Genomic DNA, 14,994 nt, shown 5'->3' on the forward strand with positions numbered 1-14,994 from the left:
GCGTGAGCCATATCTCGAAATGGGCGGCACGTTGATCACACATGCATTATAATAATGTATAAATATACGAAATTGACGAATTAATGAAAAATAAAACTAACTAATTATTTGTTTTATATTTCTCACATTAGCAGCAGCAGCAGCAGCAGTAAAGAAATATATAATTAAGTCCATCCGCTTGGACTGCTTTTTTATATTTGCTTGCAAAAATATGCTCGTAGCTTTTAACATATCTTCATCGCTTATATATAGACCACTGTTCCATTCTTTATATATGTACTATATCTTCATCAAGATATACAGTATCGTTTGCCTGTTCGTATATCCGTACATCGGTTCGCAAACTTCACACTACAGTCATATTTTCAAAAAAAAATCTTTAGCTTCGCTTTTCTATCATACCGTCGTACATAACTTATCCCGCTCTTTCTCTATCGCACATCCAGTCGATTCATTTAGTTTCTTCCTCCTTCGTATTTTGATTGGCAATCACAGTAGTAGTAATAGTGTTTAGCAATATATTATATGCACAGTCAGTATGCTGTTACTGCACTGCGCCTAATCATAACGATTTCATTTCAATACCAAACATATTTGTTCCTTACATACTCCTTCGTAGTGGTAGTGTGGTAGCTCCAGTTTTGCCCCCTGGTTTCATATACCGGTTTTCGTATGTTACTCCCACTTCGCTGAAAAGTAAACATCAACGTAAACACCCTTTTGAACATTCTCAAGTCTTAACTCCCAGCTGATCGTAAGGATCAACCCAACAATACGGCATATACATGTATTTGTTCGGCTCGATCTGTGTGCCATTGTTTGTTGCTCGTGAAAGCGATTAACATACATTCTCCTATCGCACATCGGACTGTGGTCGATCGGGTAAGCAGGAGTAGAACAGAATGTACGCAGCACTCGCTTGTACATCCGACGCATCAATGCTGGATACGTTGTAATCGTCAAATTTGAACCATCTGCACCGAAAACGAGAAATATTCGATTAGAAATATGTGTACTCCGAGCACAATGCTGTTCATACGTACTTTTGATGTATATTATTCAAACAGAATGCCGTATAGTGGCCACTCTCCATCGAACCGTAATGGTTTGAAACACCGTACAGATGGTAGCGGAACGTCGTTAGCCGCTTGTTACGGTTAACCTCGGTACGGGCCAGGTAACGCGTCATGTTTAGTTCGCTCAGCGGAAACTTGACGAGTGTTTGCTTCTTCCGGTATACCGTCGACATCGTGTCTGGATCGGCGTAAAACCGTTTAAAATGCACCACCAATATGGATGGTAGCCGGGAGATGTCTAGCTTTTTGATCGCATCCTGATTGCTTTTGCACTTTGGACAGTGCCATCCGCGGACCTCCTCTCCGTTAAAGTACATATCGAGACAGTTCTGAAATGGATAAACAAATCATTTATAAGGACAATTAAAATAGAGAAGAATGAATAATTCAAACCGTACCTCCAAGTAACAGATATTTGAATCTTGGGGCAGCTCCAGGCTGAGATTCGAAAAGGACTCGTAGGTGGCACTTTCCTTGTGGCACCGGGTGCACTTGACCGTACTTTTGATTTGCCCATAGAACAGCTCCGATATGTAGCTGCCCTTGCCCTTAAAATGCTCTATCCATGCCTTCTCTGATGGTGGCATCTGATCGAGGCTGGTTGATATCTAGAAGAAACAATTGTAATTCGTCCAATAAAAGTAGCCAACTAATGCGTTTCAAAAACAAAAAATTTAAAGCATATATTTTACCTGCATCTGTTTCGTTTGCAGATCGGAGTGTAACCAATCCATAAGTATTGTGAGGAACTCGTGCGAATCCTGCTGTTCAATGCCACCAAACTGTCGCTCGTACTGCCCAACGACGTACTGTAAATATGAAAAAAAAACGTTTGCCTCCATCATTACTTCAATCTTAAGCTTATCCATTTTATAGTGATAGTATTATGACGCTGAGATTATTTACCACCGGTAGCTTTATGATTTAAAAGTGTCTCGGCGCCACATTCACACTCAGTGCCAAACGAGATTAAACTACTTTCTTTATGACAACGTGTCATACGATGGATAATCTCCCGATTAATTTAACACAAACAAACACAAATCCCTATCGAACGTTACGTTTTGTCGTGTTCCCTTCCTTGACTTTTCGAAGGCATAACTACAAAGGATGGAGTAATTTAAATAAAAATCGACAGAGAATTTCTAATACATATAGGTCGTTTGGTCATGTAACGAGTTCCTCATGATTTCAAGGATGTTCCTTCATGCTCTCCATACATAATTCATTCAATTCAAATCCCTCTCCATTACCCATACACAACCGATGTGTGTGTTCGTAACCAGTGAGTAAGCTAATTACTCTGTACCTTACGGCTTTGGGTCTTTTCAAGTTCAATACCGGCCCATGGTACAGCTCCAACATGGGCCAAAATGGTTACAATTTGCATCATAAATTAAGCGAAACACGAACCATCGCACCTGTCGGCTTAAGCTTGCACCGGCGGATAATGGTAACTCACCCGTAAATTTTTGCTCGCAATGCACTTGTACTGTCCCGTCCAGAGCGCCTTGATGACGGCCGCTACCTCTTCGCCGATTTTTCCCTGCGTTTTATTGTTCCTGGTGAAATAGAGAAGAGCACGATAAGAGAAGATGGAATGTAAAATAAAAAAAAAACCTATACATAACCGACGATGGTTACCACACAGCAGTAGTGACGGTGGTACCAAATCCCTACGTGTGCATACAAGACGCCAATCATACTCACCGATTGAGGTGCATCTTGAACGATGGATCGTGGAAGAATTCATTTAAAAAGTATGTATTGCTGAGGCACTGCAGTATGCTGTTCATGTAGCAGGTATTACCTAGATTCTTCAACCCGGTTAGGCCACGTCCCTGTTGAGAAAGAGAAAACCGAATAGAATACGATGGTGAGAGTGTAGGAAAATAGTAACACAAGCTATACTTTTGCAGGCACGCCATTTTGCCATCTTTATTTTGATTCCAATTTTAGTACTTAGAAAGTGCTTTTTCCTTGCACCAAGGGATGGACGGGTGACGGGGGTTTGGCAGCGTGGAAAATACTACAGCCATCAAATATGCAAATGCAGCACACATCCTCGTCGGCCAACTTCTACTTGACACTAAGAAGCGGTCAAGAAGCGTTTTCTGGCACAAGACGGCATGCAGAAAGACAAGAAAACCCAACTGACAAGAACTCGTGTAATCCGCTCAGCTGGGTGCAGCTTTCACACTGGACGGCTCCACTCGCGATGGGTTTTGTGCACAGGTAATTAAATTAAACTATTAAATAAAAAAACTCCTTACTCAAAACAGAACGTTCGGTAGCCACGTTCGGTAGCAAATTGTGTAAAGGAATGGATTGGCTAGCGTCTGTTGAGTAATAATCGATCGGTTTCTTAGCTTTTTAAAACACCACATCATGATTTTAAAGAAAACATCAACAATTCACTGGTTTCCTTAGCTTTTAAATCAGTTTTAGGCTTTTTTCTTTTTTTTTTACAAAATAATATAATATAACAATAGCAATTAATACCCCAAAAGAGTTAGATGCAACTAATGTTCGATTTTTAAAACATCAAATGGAATAAATGTCCATGCCATAAAGCCGCTAATGCAAAGTATATTTAAAAAAAACGTTAAGAAAGAATCAATTACTGCCATTAATTCCCTCATACCACTTCCCGGAGTTCCTAGCCAAGAAACCCATTGTACCGAAAACTCGCACTCTTATATTTATCAGACTCCACAGCACCAAACGGTGGATAGTGCGCGGTCATAGTACCCCATTTTCCCTTTTCTTATGGTAATTCCATCCACCAACCTTTGTTGTTTTCCCATTTCAGCGGAAAAAAATAGAACTCCGTTACGCTGGTCTGTACCCTTATCGAATAACATACATCTGCTCCAAAAGGCGTGCTATGGTGTAGTAAAGAAATGGGTAGAAACCCCCTCCCGGTCACTAGAGAACTGAGCAGAAAAGCTTTGGTTTCTCGTGAAAACCCATACCAGACGATAGGTTCAACTCGTTCGCCATCGCTTGTTGTTGCGGTCATTCATCGTCAGTGTTTTCCCCCTTGGAAGGTGAATTGTGTGAAGAGAGTGCCCAAACGAAAAATTTCACCATCCCAAATCTATCCCCTTTGTGGCACACAAATGGGGATCAAGGAGACCTCACCGTTTTGTGCTTGCCGCCAACAAAGTAAGGCCCATATCCATCAGTTTGCTGTACATTTTCTACACGCTAGAGCACCCGCGGATCTTAGGATCCATTTCGTGCAAAAACAATTTTATTAAAAATAGCTTTCTTTGAATAATTAAACCGTTCGCCTTTTCGCCACAGGGAACGTTGAAGAAAGTTTAAGCAGCATAAGAGACTACCGGGAAGTCGACCGATTGTACTACGTCATACGGAGGAAAACTTGAATAGTTTGTTGTCGAACGGCGTCAATCGTCTAATCCGGGTTGGCGAATGAAAATGACAGTGGCAACCCACACCAGGCAGCTATTAAATAGTAGAATCTCTCTCTTTCGCTCTTCCTCCCTCTGTTTTAGGTTCCGCTTTCAAAGACACTGCCAGACGTACGTTTGCAGTAATGGATAACCCAACACGATGTGACCGTACACCCAGCTGTAGGCTGAACACGTAGAAACTCACACGCAGACTTAAATAGCACCGACCAGGAAGCGTGCCGACGGCCTGCTGACAGATGTTCATTTTCCGGTCGTATAGTTTTCCTTCCACCTATTCAAATTCTCTACTGCCGTATTGAAATTTGTCTATTATTAGTGCAGTTGTTTTATACGTGCACTATTTGCAGAAGGATTGAAACGATTATGTCCTTCCGAAGCTTAGCAAACGGAACACATTTCTTCATTAAACTCTTGCCAGTATTAAATGTCCACGCAAACATGACATCAAAGGACGTTTAAAATTATTAATTCCCAGCAGCCACGGCATAAGCTCACGCTCACTGGCTATGTTAATTAATGATATACTCATATCTGCATACCTTGTTGGATTCTTTCCATGAAGGAAACAGTTGTGTTGCACCTTGCTCCCTGCACCTTGCTCACACTAGCCTTCAATTCACGGGGCCCCCACCACTACACACACACCAAAAGAATACAATTCAGTGGCAATTTACCGCCAAAAATGTGGCAGGTTTAAGCTTGTGCTGCAAACCTACCGAAAATGGTCGCATTTGGTGGAAAGTTGGGGGAAAACACAAAAGCGAGACATGATATAAAAAAAAAGAGAAACGTAATTTACTCTTCACGAGCTGATGTCACGCTATGGCAAAGTTCTAATGTTACCTGGGACTTTGCGCCGGGTGCAACACACCGGAGGGTTGCGAAAGATGATAGGGTGTGATAAATTTTACCACTCTGTTTAATTTCGAAGCGATAAACACGAATAAGAGATGGATGGATGGATAGCCATGGGTAAGTCTCATCGATACACATACTGCAACGCTTGGAAGCTTTGAGCGGGCAAAACAAAGAGCGAGAAATGGATAAAAAACATGTTTGTTCGGTGTCTTTATATACGAAAGTTTACAGCAAGAATGGTATCCCATTACTTTCCCTCGCACCATCGCGCGTTCACATACCTTTTTGTACGGGATAAGCTGATGATAGTGTGGAAGCTTTATTTTATAACCTGCGACAACGACCATCTTGCCGATTCGTTGCGTATCTGCAACCGGGAACTTTCCGTTTCAAAAAAAATTAGCTGTTGAAAGCACGAAAGACTTTTATCCCTGTATGTTGTTGTACTTTTCTAGCGCATAACACACTTTATTATAACTTTAGACCTTGCGGTCTTCTCGTAGTCAAACGTGGTTCCACGATTCTTTTCCACTGAATGTACACCTTTTGGCTGTGGTTGCCTTAATCCAACCAACAGAGTAACTAATCTAATAAGTTTTTTTTTTCTTGAATTCCGTCTAGTTCTAGCAGTGAATTTCGATGGTTACAGTGAATCTGCTGTTTTGGCACTTGAGGTATGCGTGACGAGCTAGCCCGATTGCTTCCCATCCGAGGGTAGAGACCGTATTCCTTGCTGGTCGTTCGTTAATCCCAAAGATCCATCCAATGCTGATGTCGCTAAGCTTAATGGTGATGCGTTCGGGTAACGCGATAAACTCAAATAACAATCTACACCAGCACCATTTTTCATTGCAGTTGGGTTTAAACGATTACCGGAAATAAAAACCGGGAACAACTTATGTCAGCAGTTTAGTCAATCAGCTGCACCAGTACCACCACAACACACACAAGAAGGCACGAACTTTTAAATGATTTTTAATGTTTAATTATCCCACGCCAATCACTGTCGTTGGCTGCAAGAGCTATCACCGGGAGCTATGCGGCGGTCACAGCATTTACCGACCAATTAAGCAACGTCAGTAATCTTCACCCATCGTCATCACAGACCGCGACAACGACGCGTTTTGTAGTTTTTGATTTCATTTATGCTCGCACATACGCACACACATAGATCGTGTATTGATTTGGTCTATTTGAAGGCAAGTAAAACAAACCCGTCGCCACACACTTGCGCACCAAACAACGGCGCTAATGAAGGCAAGGCATAAAGCTCCGGCGGGAAGGGTTCCGTTTTCCGCGCGAAGGAATTTGATTTCTTGCTTTTCTTCCTCGACCGCTACTCGTCGAAGCGTTCTCACCAACCACTAAAAGCGACCGAAATTGCTAGTGGCAATAAGAATACAAACACAAACGTACACGCGAAAAGAAAACAGTCGAACAAATAGTAAAACGTTCCAAAAAAAAAACGACCTTTTCGCTGTGTCTCAATTGGTTTGGTACTAAGCAGCGCCAGGACCACGTTTCACCACCGGCGACATGGACGAACTGACGAGCGCCAAGAGCGTCGACAAACATCCACCATGATCCGGTATGCCGAACTGCTTCGGCGAGATGTGTTGTTCGCGTAGTGTTCGCCGGAAGGACTCCCGATAGAAGTTGTGCAGAGAGTGGAGAGTTTTCCGGGCCACTCTCTTGCGTTGGGAGGTTCAGGAAAAACGAAATCCGACGTCCCGCACTAGGCTCCGCTAATTGACAAGAATCAGCACAGAACACGAACGTTGCAGACACATGGCAAAACAAAAGTCATTGCCATGGTTCTGCAGCAATACACCGTAAACACTGTCTGGCTGGCACGGGAACGATGAGCAAAGGAAAGCAAACAAAACGAAAGCGGGGAAAAATACATGCCAAGACCTAGAGTTGTGGAATTTTTGCCCATCGACGTGTGGCGGTGCAACGTGTTATGGGCGACCTCAATCATTTCAGGGGACATTGCTGTTGCTGAGGAGGAGTGTAAACAGTACAAAGCACTGCTTAGAGCTTTCGTACTGGTAGTAACCGGTTGCCGGTCGTGTTGCATACACGTGGGCAGCGTAAAAAGCGTGTGTGGCTAATTCCCACCCATGAACCAACTCCCCCGATCATGACAGCTGACAGCTCGTGGACCGGTTGCAACTGATTTGTAAGCGCCGGTTTACGCGTGGCACCACAGGAAAAAAAAAATCCACGTGAAAAAAACATGAAAAAAATGTGTACAATATTCTTCCTGACTAATGTTGAATTTTAATTACGATTATAAAAATGATATTAAATTTTTCATTTCTATTTTATCATTTGAACGGCTAAAAGCTATATTCAAATAGCATTTTAAACAGAAAGCATGATTCATTACTATGCGTCAACTACCGGGCGTCTCCATTGGCAGCAACAAATCGGAAAGGCCTACTTTTTATATTAGATCGTAAACATTACTGATGAAACGGTACGACTATAAACGAATCCCTGCCAAACGCTCTACACGAACGGGTTCAAACGGAACCGGCACACCAAACACGCAAATTTGATTTCCACCGAAAAGGATGTTATTTGACATCTGTTTTTTGGGCGGAGGGAACCGTTTCCGGATCGGACCACACACCCACAAACACGCATGAGGAAGTGAGATAGCATACGAGTTAGGTAGCATACCTCCCCAGGACTGCCACTGTCAAGGACACTAGACACACGATTCAGGAGGATGCTGCCGCTGTTAAGTGTGTTCGGTGTCGCATCGGCATTAGCAATTGCATGACAATTTGCTCGTCGACATCTGCAATGCAACACCACACCACACCGTCAGCATCGTGTGCGGTTAGCAGTATTATAGCGGCCGGCGACTGGGGCTCACCAGTGCTGGAGCGTTTTGCAAACCTTTGGATATTGAAATGTTCGGTTGCTACATTATTTTCGGCGCATCAATAATGTTCCTATCTCTTATGCTTGCTGTGTTGAGGCGTTCAGTGTGGTCGCTTTTATGTTGCTATTACTATCCCCACCATTTGTGGATATATTGGTGAAAAAAAAAACATTGAAGAGCTACTGCTACAGGGATGAGTCAAGTACTCTCTTGGCAAAAGTTGTTATTGAATTCGCGTATCGGAAAAAGTTGGTCGGCGCCGCTTTGACACAATAGGCGCAATGAAGATAAGGAGAAACAGCAGGCACATCGTTATTATCAGGTATCGTTGGCCTGGGATGCGTAAACAAGGATACTTGAGATACAAACTGAAGAGGTAAATGAAAAGCGAAATTGTTTACTTTTTTCTGTACTAAATACTTACGAATCGCATCAGCGGATCTTTTAAATATAGAATTCTTGTTTAATTTTGATATTTAAGTTTAGTTTAGCATTTTTCATTTCTTGCTTTGAGTCCCAAATTAGCTATGGTGAAGTAGGTTCTGTGAACTTTTGTTCGTTTTTGGACCTTTGACTTCAACTATTATTGTTGAAGGTTCAGGAAATAAAGCTCACTAAATGTCATTATTTTTGTAAAACTTCCCTCAGATGGTTGGTATGGTACAACAACAATGAAGAAAGCGCATGAATAAAAAGCAAAATGCTTATTAAAATTGAATTAAAATAAATAAATAACTAACCCACAGAACAGCAACAGCAAATTAAATGCCTTTGAAAAATAGAATAAAAATTACAGAAGAATGCAAATCTTTAACGTGTAACCGAGTGTACCCTTCGTGATAAAACTGATTTAAAAACACACCAAAAACCCATCAATGTTGCGCAGAATACGACTAGTATAGAATACTTAGCTATAGTTTAGTATACTATTGTAGAATAGACACTTAGCGCCACAACGAATTAGAAACCGAAAGTTTCAACAGTGAGCACAAAAATGTACCACGTTGCGTACACATAACAACGTATGCAACGATACACGTCACATAATAATCCCTCTCAGGTCACGTTCTCTACAACGATACAATGATCAGCGCAACGATGCCGATGGCGATTGGTAGAAATCGTACAAAAGCAAACCCATACCCAGGCGTCTACTCACCACACTTCCGTAAACCGGTGCAAAGTCGCGCTGCACTACGTCCAGATCGCGTATACGCAAGTTGTGATTATGGTCCGCCAGCGGTTTAGCGGATCGGTCAAACAGTGGCAACTTCATCACATTGCTGCCGTACGTATTGGGGCCCTGGTCCTCTTCGGAGTAAGCCCGCTTTACTGTCTCGGGCACGTTCTCCTTAAGGTGCCGCTTTTGCTCACGGGCTAGCGCAAGCTTTTCCTCACGCTCGCGCGCCAACCGCTGACATTTCTCTTCCAGCTCCCGTTGTTCCCGTTCCTTGTCGCGCAATCTAAGGAAAAGACAATAATTATGACAAGAAAATTGAGGTTAGTATCGAGTAGAAGTACGAACAATACGAAAATCAATATAAGAAAACAGCTGAATTGCGTCAACGTACCTACGCTCGTATGCTTCCCGTTCTAGCTGCTCCGCTTGCTCGGTAGAAATTTGTTCGCCACGTTCCTGTTGTTCCTTTTCCATTTCCTTGTAACTTTCTTCCTCTTCTAAAATGCGTGCTTTTTCAGCTTCCTAAAACGAGAGATTCATTTATTAGCCCTGTGCCAACGTTGGTCAACTTCGAAAACCCTACATAATCTCGCTGACGATCCTTCAGCTGCATCACTTCGAACAGCAGCGATTCCTGCGTTTCGTCCACGCCGGGCTCAAGTGGTTGTTGCTTTTCTAGGTTCTTTAATTCCGTTTCGGTGTTTATAATTTCCAGTGCATTTTGTTTCGATTTATCGAGTATCTGCTCATGTTCGACTAGAATATCCTCCAGCGGTTTGTTGCGGGCCTCGTACAAGCTGACTGCTGCCATCTTGCTGTTCCGATCGATGGTCGGTTTAAATCCGGGCTTCGTAAAGCTTTCTTCTTTCATTGGAATGTCACTAATGTTCGGATACTCGATATCGTCTGTAAAAGGTAAAGAGCATCATGAAAGCAGATGGTGATGGTTATTCTTCAAAGCTACACAAAACATCGTAAAGCAAATACCTATATTATCGCCCATACCGTCTACAACCATCGGTGGACGGTAGGAAGGATTCAAACAGCTCGCAGGATAGTGTAAAACGAAGCTTTCATAGCCACCATCCAGTCGGGTAATTTTAGTATCTTCAATATCCTGATCGTACTGTTTGGGGAAAAATAACAAACATGTTTTGAGTTAATAGCGGGACGCTTATCTTATATGCTTCACATACTTACATGACAAAGGATGTAGTTCAAAATGTAAATTGGCGTGTCCTTAACGGGAGCACCGGTCGTATTCCAATCCATCAGTATCACCTGATCCTTCACCATCCTGTTTGACCAGAGCGTGCGTGATTCAGGCGGTAGTGCATGGTTAATCTTTCCGGCGGTCATACCGGCCACCAATAAATGTTCCGGAACATTAACCAGAAACGAATACCGCAAATGAGACGCATCAAAATCCTTCACAGGACGGCAGTCCATTATCAACATACTAATTCGACAGTCGTTAATCATTCCGTGCAGTTCCATCGCAGTGACGGTTTGTTTATGTCCGGATACCGGTATAATCGTGCCCACATCCTTTCCTCCCAGTGATCCATTGTTGCTTTCCCGTTCCAAATCAACAGCCCTTGGAAGGGTTGTGAGTCCTTTTTGACGGGCTCGCTCCTTATACCGGTTCTCTAGACTTTCCTTCAATTTCTGCAGCTTTTCGAAAATCCTATTGAACTCAGTCTGTGTACCGAGCAGCTTCGTTACCGTTTCCTTTTTTCGCGCGTAATCCTTATTCTTCCGTATGACTTGCACCAGATTCATCAGCTTCATATATCCAATGTACGCCATTTCCTCATCCCGGTTGATGTAGAATCGTTCGCTCTGCTCGATCAGTTTCCGTGCCGATTTGCATATTATGTCCAGTTCGCGATCCTTAATGTCGGGGGGAAGTTTCATGTACAGCTTCTCCAAGTCTTCGAAATGCTCTGCCATATGCAGCTGCTTCGGATAGCTCATGATTGTTTTCGATTAAGCATAATATGCTCATACAAACTGAATCATCGAACGGGCGGGCAATCGTCCTTACCCCGCGGAAAACACTATGGTTGGGGACCGGGACTATGGTTGAATTGCAATGGTCTCGGCGGGTAGAAGCTGTGAACCGAATTGCGACGATAAATGTCGATTGGAAGGCGATATTTTTCACAAGTTTCACACAAATTGGGCAATTCAAACACTGTGTTTTTATTTGGGATCACGCATAAATTCTGTACGAATAGCTTTGTCAAAATATCTGAACTGCTGTCAAAATGCCGATGACAATTGGGCGGTTTCTACTCGCTTTGTATCCAATGCGAAACAGACTGAAAAGGCATCAGGAATATATCAAATGTTGCCAAAGAGACCAAAAAGTAACAGAAATTAATGTTCGTAAATTTTACATTGCTAATCGTTTTCATAAATAGACTAAATTAAACTATTTCATGTGCGACCAAACAACTCACCACTCAACCCTGCAAAGAATGACATGACGCTGACCAGCGCTGTCATGACGTTGTGAACCGTCATCGACGTGAAGTTATTTACTGTTTACCAAAATAATTTTTCGTTTCCGCAGTAGCGATGAGTAACGAAAATAGTTATTAAACAGCTGCGAGCAAGTTTGGAATCTACTATACGCGTGCCTAGAGAGATAGAATTCGGGAGCGATCACCACATTCGAATACAATGAAGTACGCTACGTCACCTACACCATCTCGCAGCAACAGCTCGCTGCTGGGGATGTCTTCCAGAACTACATCACCATTACCTGCACCGGCTAACTATAGAGATTGCATGAGTGCGACCACGAAAAGTTACAAATATTTGCGGCGCTTCGTCAAATTTGATCAAATGGACTTTGAATATGCAATGTGGCAGATGGTATACCTGTTCATAGCACCGAAGAAAGTGTATCGTAACTTCAACTATCGCAAACGTAAGATGCAATAACAATGCCGCTTCTCACAACATTCTTACGAAATACTGTCCTATTGCAGAAACCAAATCGCAATTCGCTCGGGATGATCCAGCATTTCTGGTGTTGCTTGTAGGATGTCTTTGTGGTAGGTTAACCGTAATGTATCCATTACACACCGTTTATAATTCCCTTTCTTTGTAGTTACATCAATTGGCTTTGCGTGGGTTTTAAGCTTAGGATTCGCTCAAACCATCCTGTTCACGCTGTATGTCGTGTTCGTCGACTGCATATTCTGTGGTATGATCGTAGCCACCTTACTGTGGCTGATTACGAATCGATACTTTCGCGATCGGAATAGCGATTTCGATATGGAGTGGGGTTACGCGTTCGATGTGCACCTGAATGCATTTTTCCCACCACTGATACTGCTTCATTTCATACAGCTGTTTTTCTACCATCCGCTGATCAGTAGGGATTGGTTTATTTCAACCTTTATCGGCAATACAATCTGGCTATTGGCGCTAGGATACTACATCTATATTACGTTTCTGGGGTATAATGGTAGGTTGAAAATATTGTCCGTAAACGATCGTGCTTGTATAAACAATGTTCGGTTTTTTGTTTGCAGTTGTTCCATCGTTGAAAAATACGCGAATAATTCTCGTAACTCTGCCGCTACTGTGTTTGTTCTACGTAATGACACTAATTATAGGATGGAACTTGAGTGTTTCGCTGATGTACTATTATCACTATCGGGTGTTATAAACAATAAAGTATGCATTTTCAGGACGTTGAATGATAAATCCTGTTTGAAGCTATTGCATGATGTTGCATCCAATGAGATATGAAACTTTCAAGAAAGATATGGAAGGAGATCGGGGATTGCAATCCATTGCAAGGGCAAAACAGCCGGGGGTTTCACTTCAAGTTATATGTCTTATTAAATAGCGGCGTCTTATTTTACAGAAATATGGCGAACTCCTACAGATACAAATGGGTTTCTTGTGTTCTGTTCTAGTTGTCTGCAATTACTGCAAATGGAAAATACATAAACTAGTGCTATTGGTCGTTGAAATTAGATTGTATGTAACGAATTGCTAACTAAATTAAAAACATGTGCAAAAATAATAAAATCCAACGAAATCAGCTTAAATTGCTGAATTGAAGTATAACTGTCAAATCCTAGCATGACATGACGCTTGTTTGGACCTGACTATCTATACAGCAGTCAAACGGCCAGCTGTCAGCCAAAGGACACCGATGCGTGAGTGAATAAGATGGCAAATATGCCCTAATCACTGCGTGTACGAAAAGGAAAACCACAGCAACGCACCCCAACGGGACAGACAAAAAAAGGAATTCGCCATTTTAAAAAGTCTATCACTTGCTGCTGCTACTGGTACGATTGCTCCCCGTAGTATCGAATAAAAAAAAACGGGGGGCGAATAGAGAAGAACAATAAATTGCAACCCCTATTTTCCGTGCGCGCTTCGTTTATTCCGCAACATGGTGTAACCAAGTGTTCGGTGTGTGTACTCATATTTTGCGAGCATTCAGGATGCTGGAGCTAGTGCAGACATTTGACTAGAATCGAGAAAGTTGCATCGGCCACCCATCACCCGTCAGGCGTGTAGCAGGGTGACCGCGTCAGTGCAGCAAGCGAAAAGCGACCGTAGATCTCTAACCTTCCGCAACAAGATATCGTGCTATATCGCGGATGGTGCTAATTACTTTCTATTGCGGATATCGCGTAAAGAACCAGTTTTAGTGTGAAGTTGCGTTTGTTGATGCAATTGTGGCCCTTACCATCTCGATACATTAACCAACACTAGCAAGATCTAAAACTGCGGAAATCGAACCAACACCGCATCGCCTGATGGCTTGTTGCATCGTGAATGCGTTTCGATAGAGAGCAAAGTGTGACCAAATGACAAGGGCTACTTTTTGCAAAGAAAACAGCAACAAAACATCAGCATTAGCTCACATCCCGGATGGGACGGAAAATATCATCATTTGATGATTCAGCGGCTGGGATACAGAGAGCCACGGTCTATTCCCGGAATACTTCCATGTTATCTTTTCTTTCTTTGTACTAGATTTGTAAAGTTCCAATAGGAGAGTATGCACAGCTAGTGCGAAAATTGTGATGTGTGGCCTGCTGTGAAATGTGAATCTCGGCAATTTGGTGTGTGTGCGTGCGTGTGTATCCGACGCATTTCAGAAAAGAAAGCCAAAGAGAAGGTAAGAAAAAGGAAACCCACGCGAAGAGCAAATAGTAGAACGAAACAATAACTGGGAAGACGACGATTTCCCGAAGTGCTGGCCCACACTCCTTGACGCTCGGTGGGGGGTGAAAATATTATTTGCGTGCGGTGGTGGGAGTGTGCTTCCCAGCATTGTTGCGTGTCTTGTGGATGTATCCTTGCCAAGAATAACATATTGCCGTATTGTATGTGTACCATTAGTGGAGTTGTGGTGCGTGCGATCGTAAGGAAGCAGAAAATTTTCCTTTTTTCTTCAGCGGTCTTGTTATAGCACATTACACGCAAGTGTGTGTGTGTGTGCCTGAGTGCGTGCGTTATCATCATAGTGTGCGTGTAATGCTGGTGGTGAATGTCAAAACT

At 42.6% G+C, this 14,994-nt stretch overlaps 2 protein-coding genes across 2 annotated transcripts; one reads left to right on the forward strand and one right to left on the reverse strand.

The window, feature by feature from the left end:
* Positions 1-853: 853 nt before the first annotated feature.
* LOC128719148 (ubiquitin carboxyl-terminal hydrolase 8) lies at positions 854-11,427 on the reverse strand. Its single transcript, XM_053812770.1, has 11 exons — positions 10,651-11,427; positions 10,438-10,576; positions 10,034-10,356; positions 9,842-9,972; positions 9,430-9,733; positions 2,787-2,917; positions 2,539-2,638; positions 1,769-1,885; positions 1,475-1,684; positions 1,044-1,405; positions 854-974 (listed from the first exon to the last, which is right to left on the reverse strand). Exons 1-11 carry the CDS (start codon positions 11,425-11,427, stop codon positions 854-856), a joined length of 2,715 nt encoding a protein of 904 aa, XP_053668745.1.
* Positions 11,428-12,136: 709 nt separating this feature from the next.
* On the forward strand, positions 12,137-13,135 carry LOC128719756 (protein unc-50 homolog). Its single transcript, XM_053813387.1, has 4 exons — positions 12,137-12,388; positions 12,450-12,515; positions 12,572-12,931; positions 12,999-13,135. Exons 1-4 carry the CDS (start codon positions 12,139-12,141, stop codon positions 13,133-13,135), a joined length of 813 nt encoding a protein of 270 aa, XP_053669362.1. The 5' UTR covers positions 12,137-12,138.
* Positions 13,136-14,994: the final 1,859 nt, after the last annotated feature.

Source organism: Anopheles marshallii, chromosome 2, assembly GCF_943734725.1.
Source record: "Anopheles marshallii chromosome 2, idAnoMarsDA_429_01, whole genome shotgun sequence".
In the NCBI taxonomy this organism is placed as follows: Eukaryota; Metazoa; Arthropoda; class Insecta; order Diptera; family Culicidae; genus Anopheles; species Anopheles marshallii.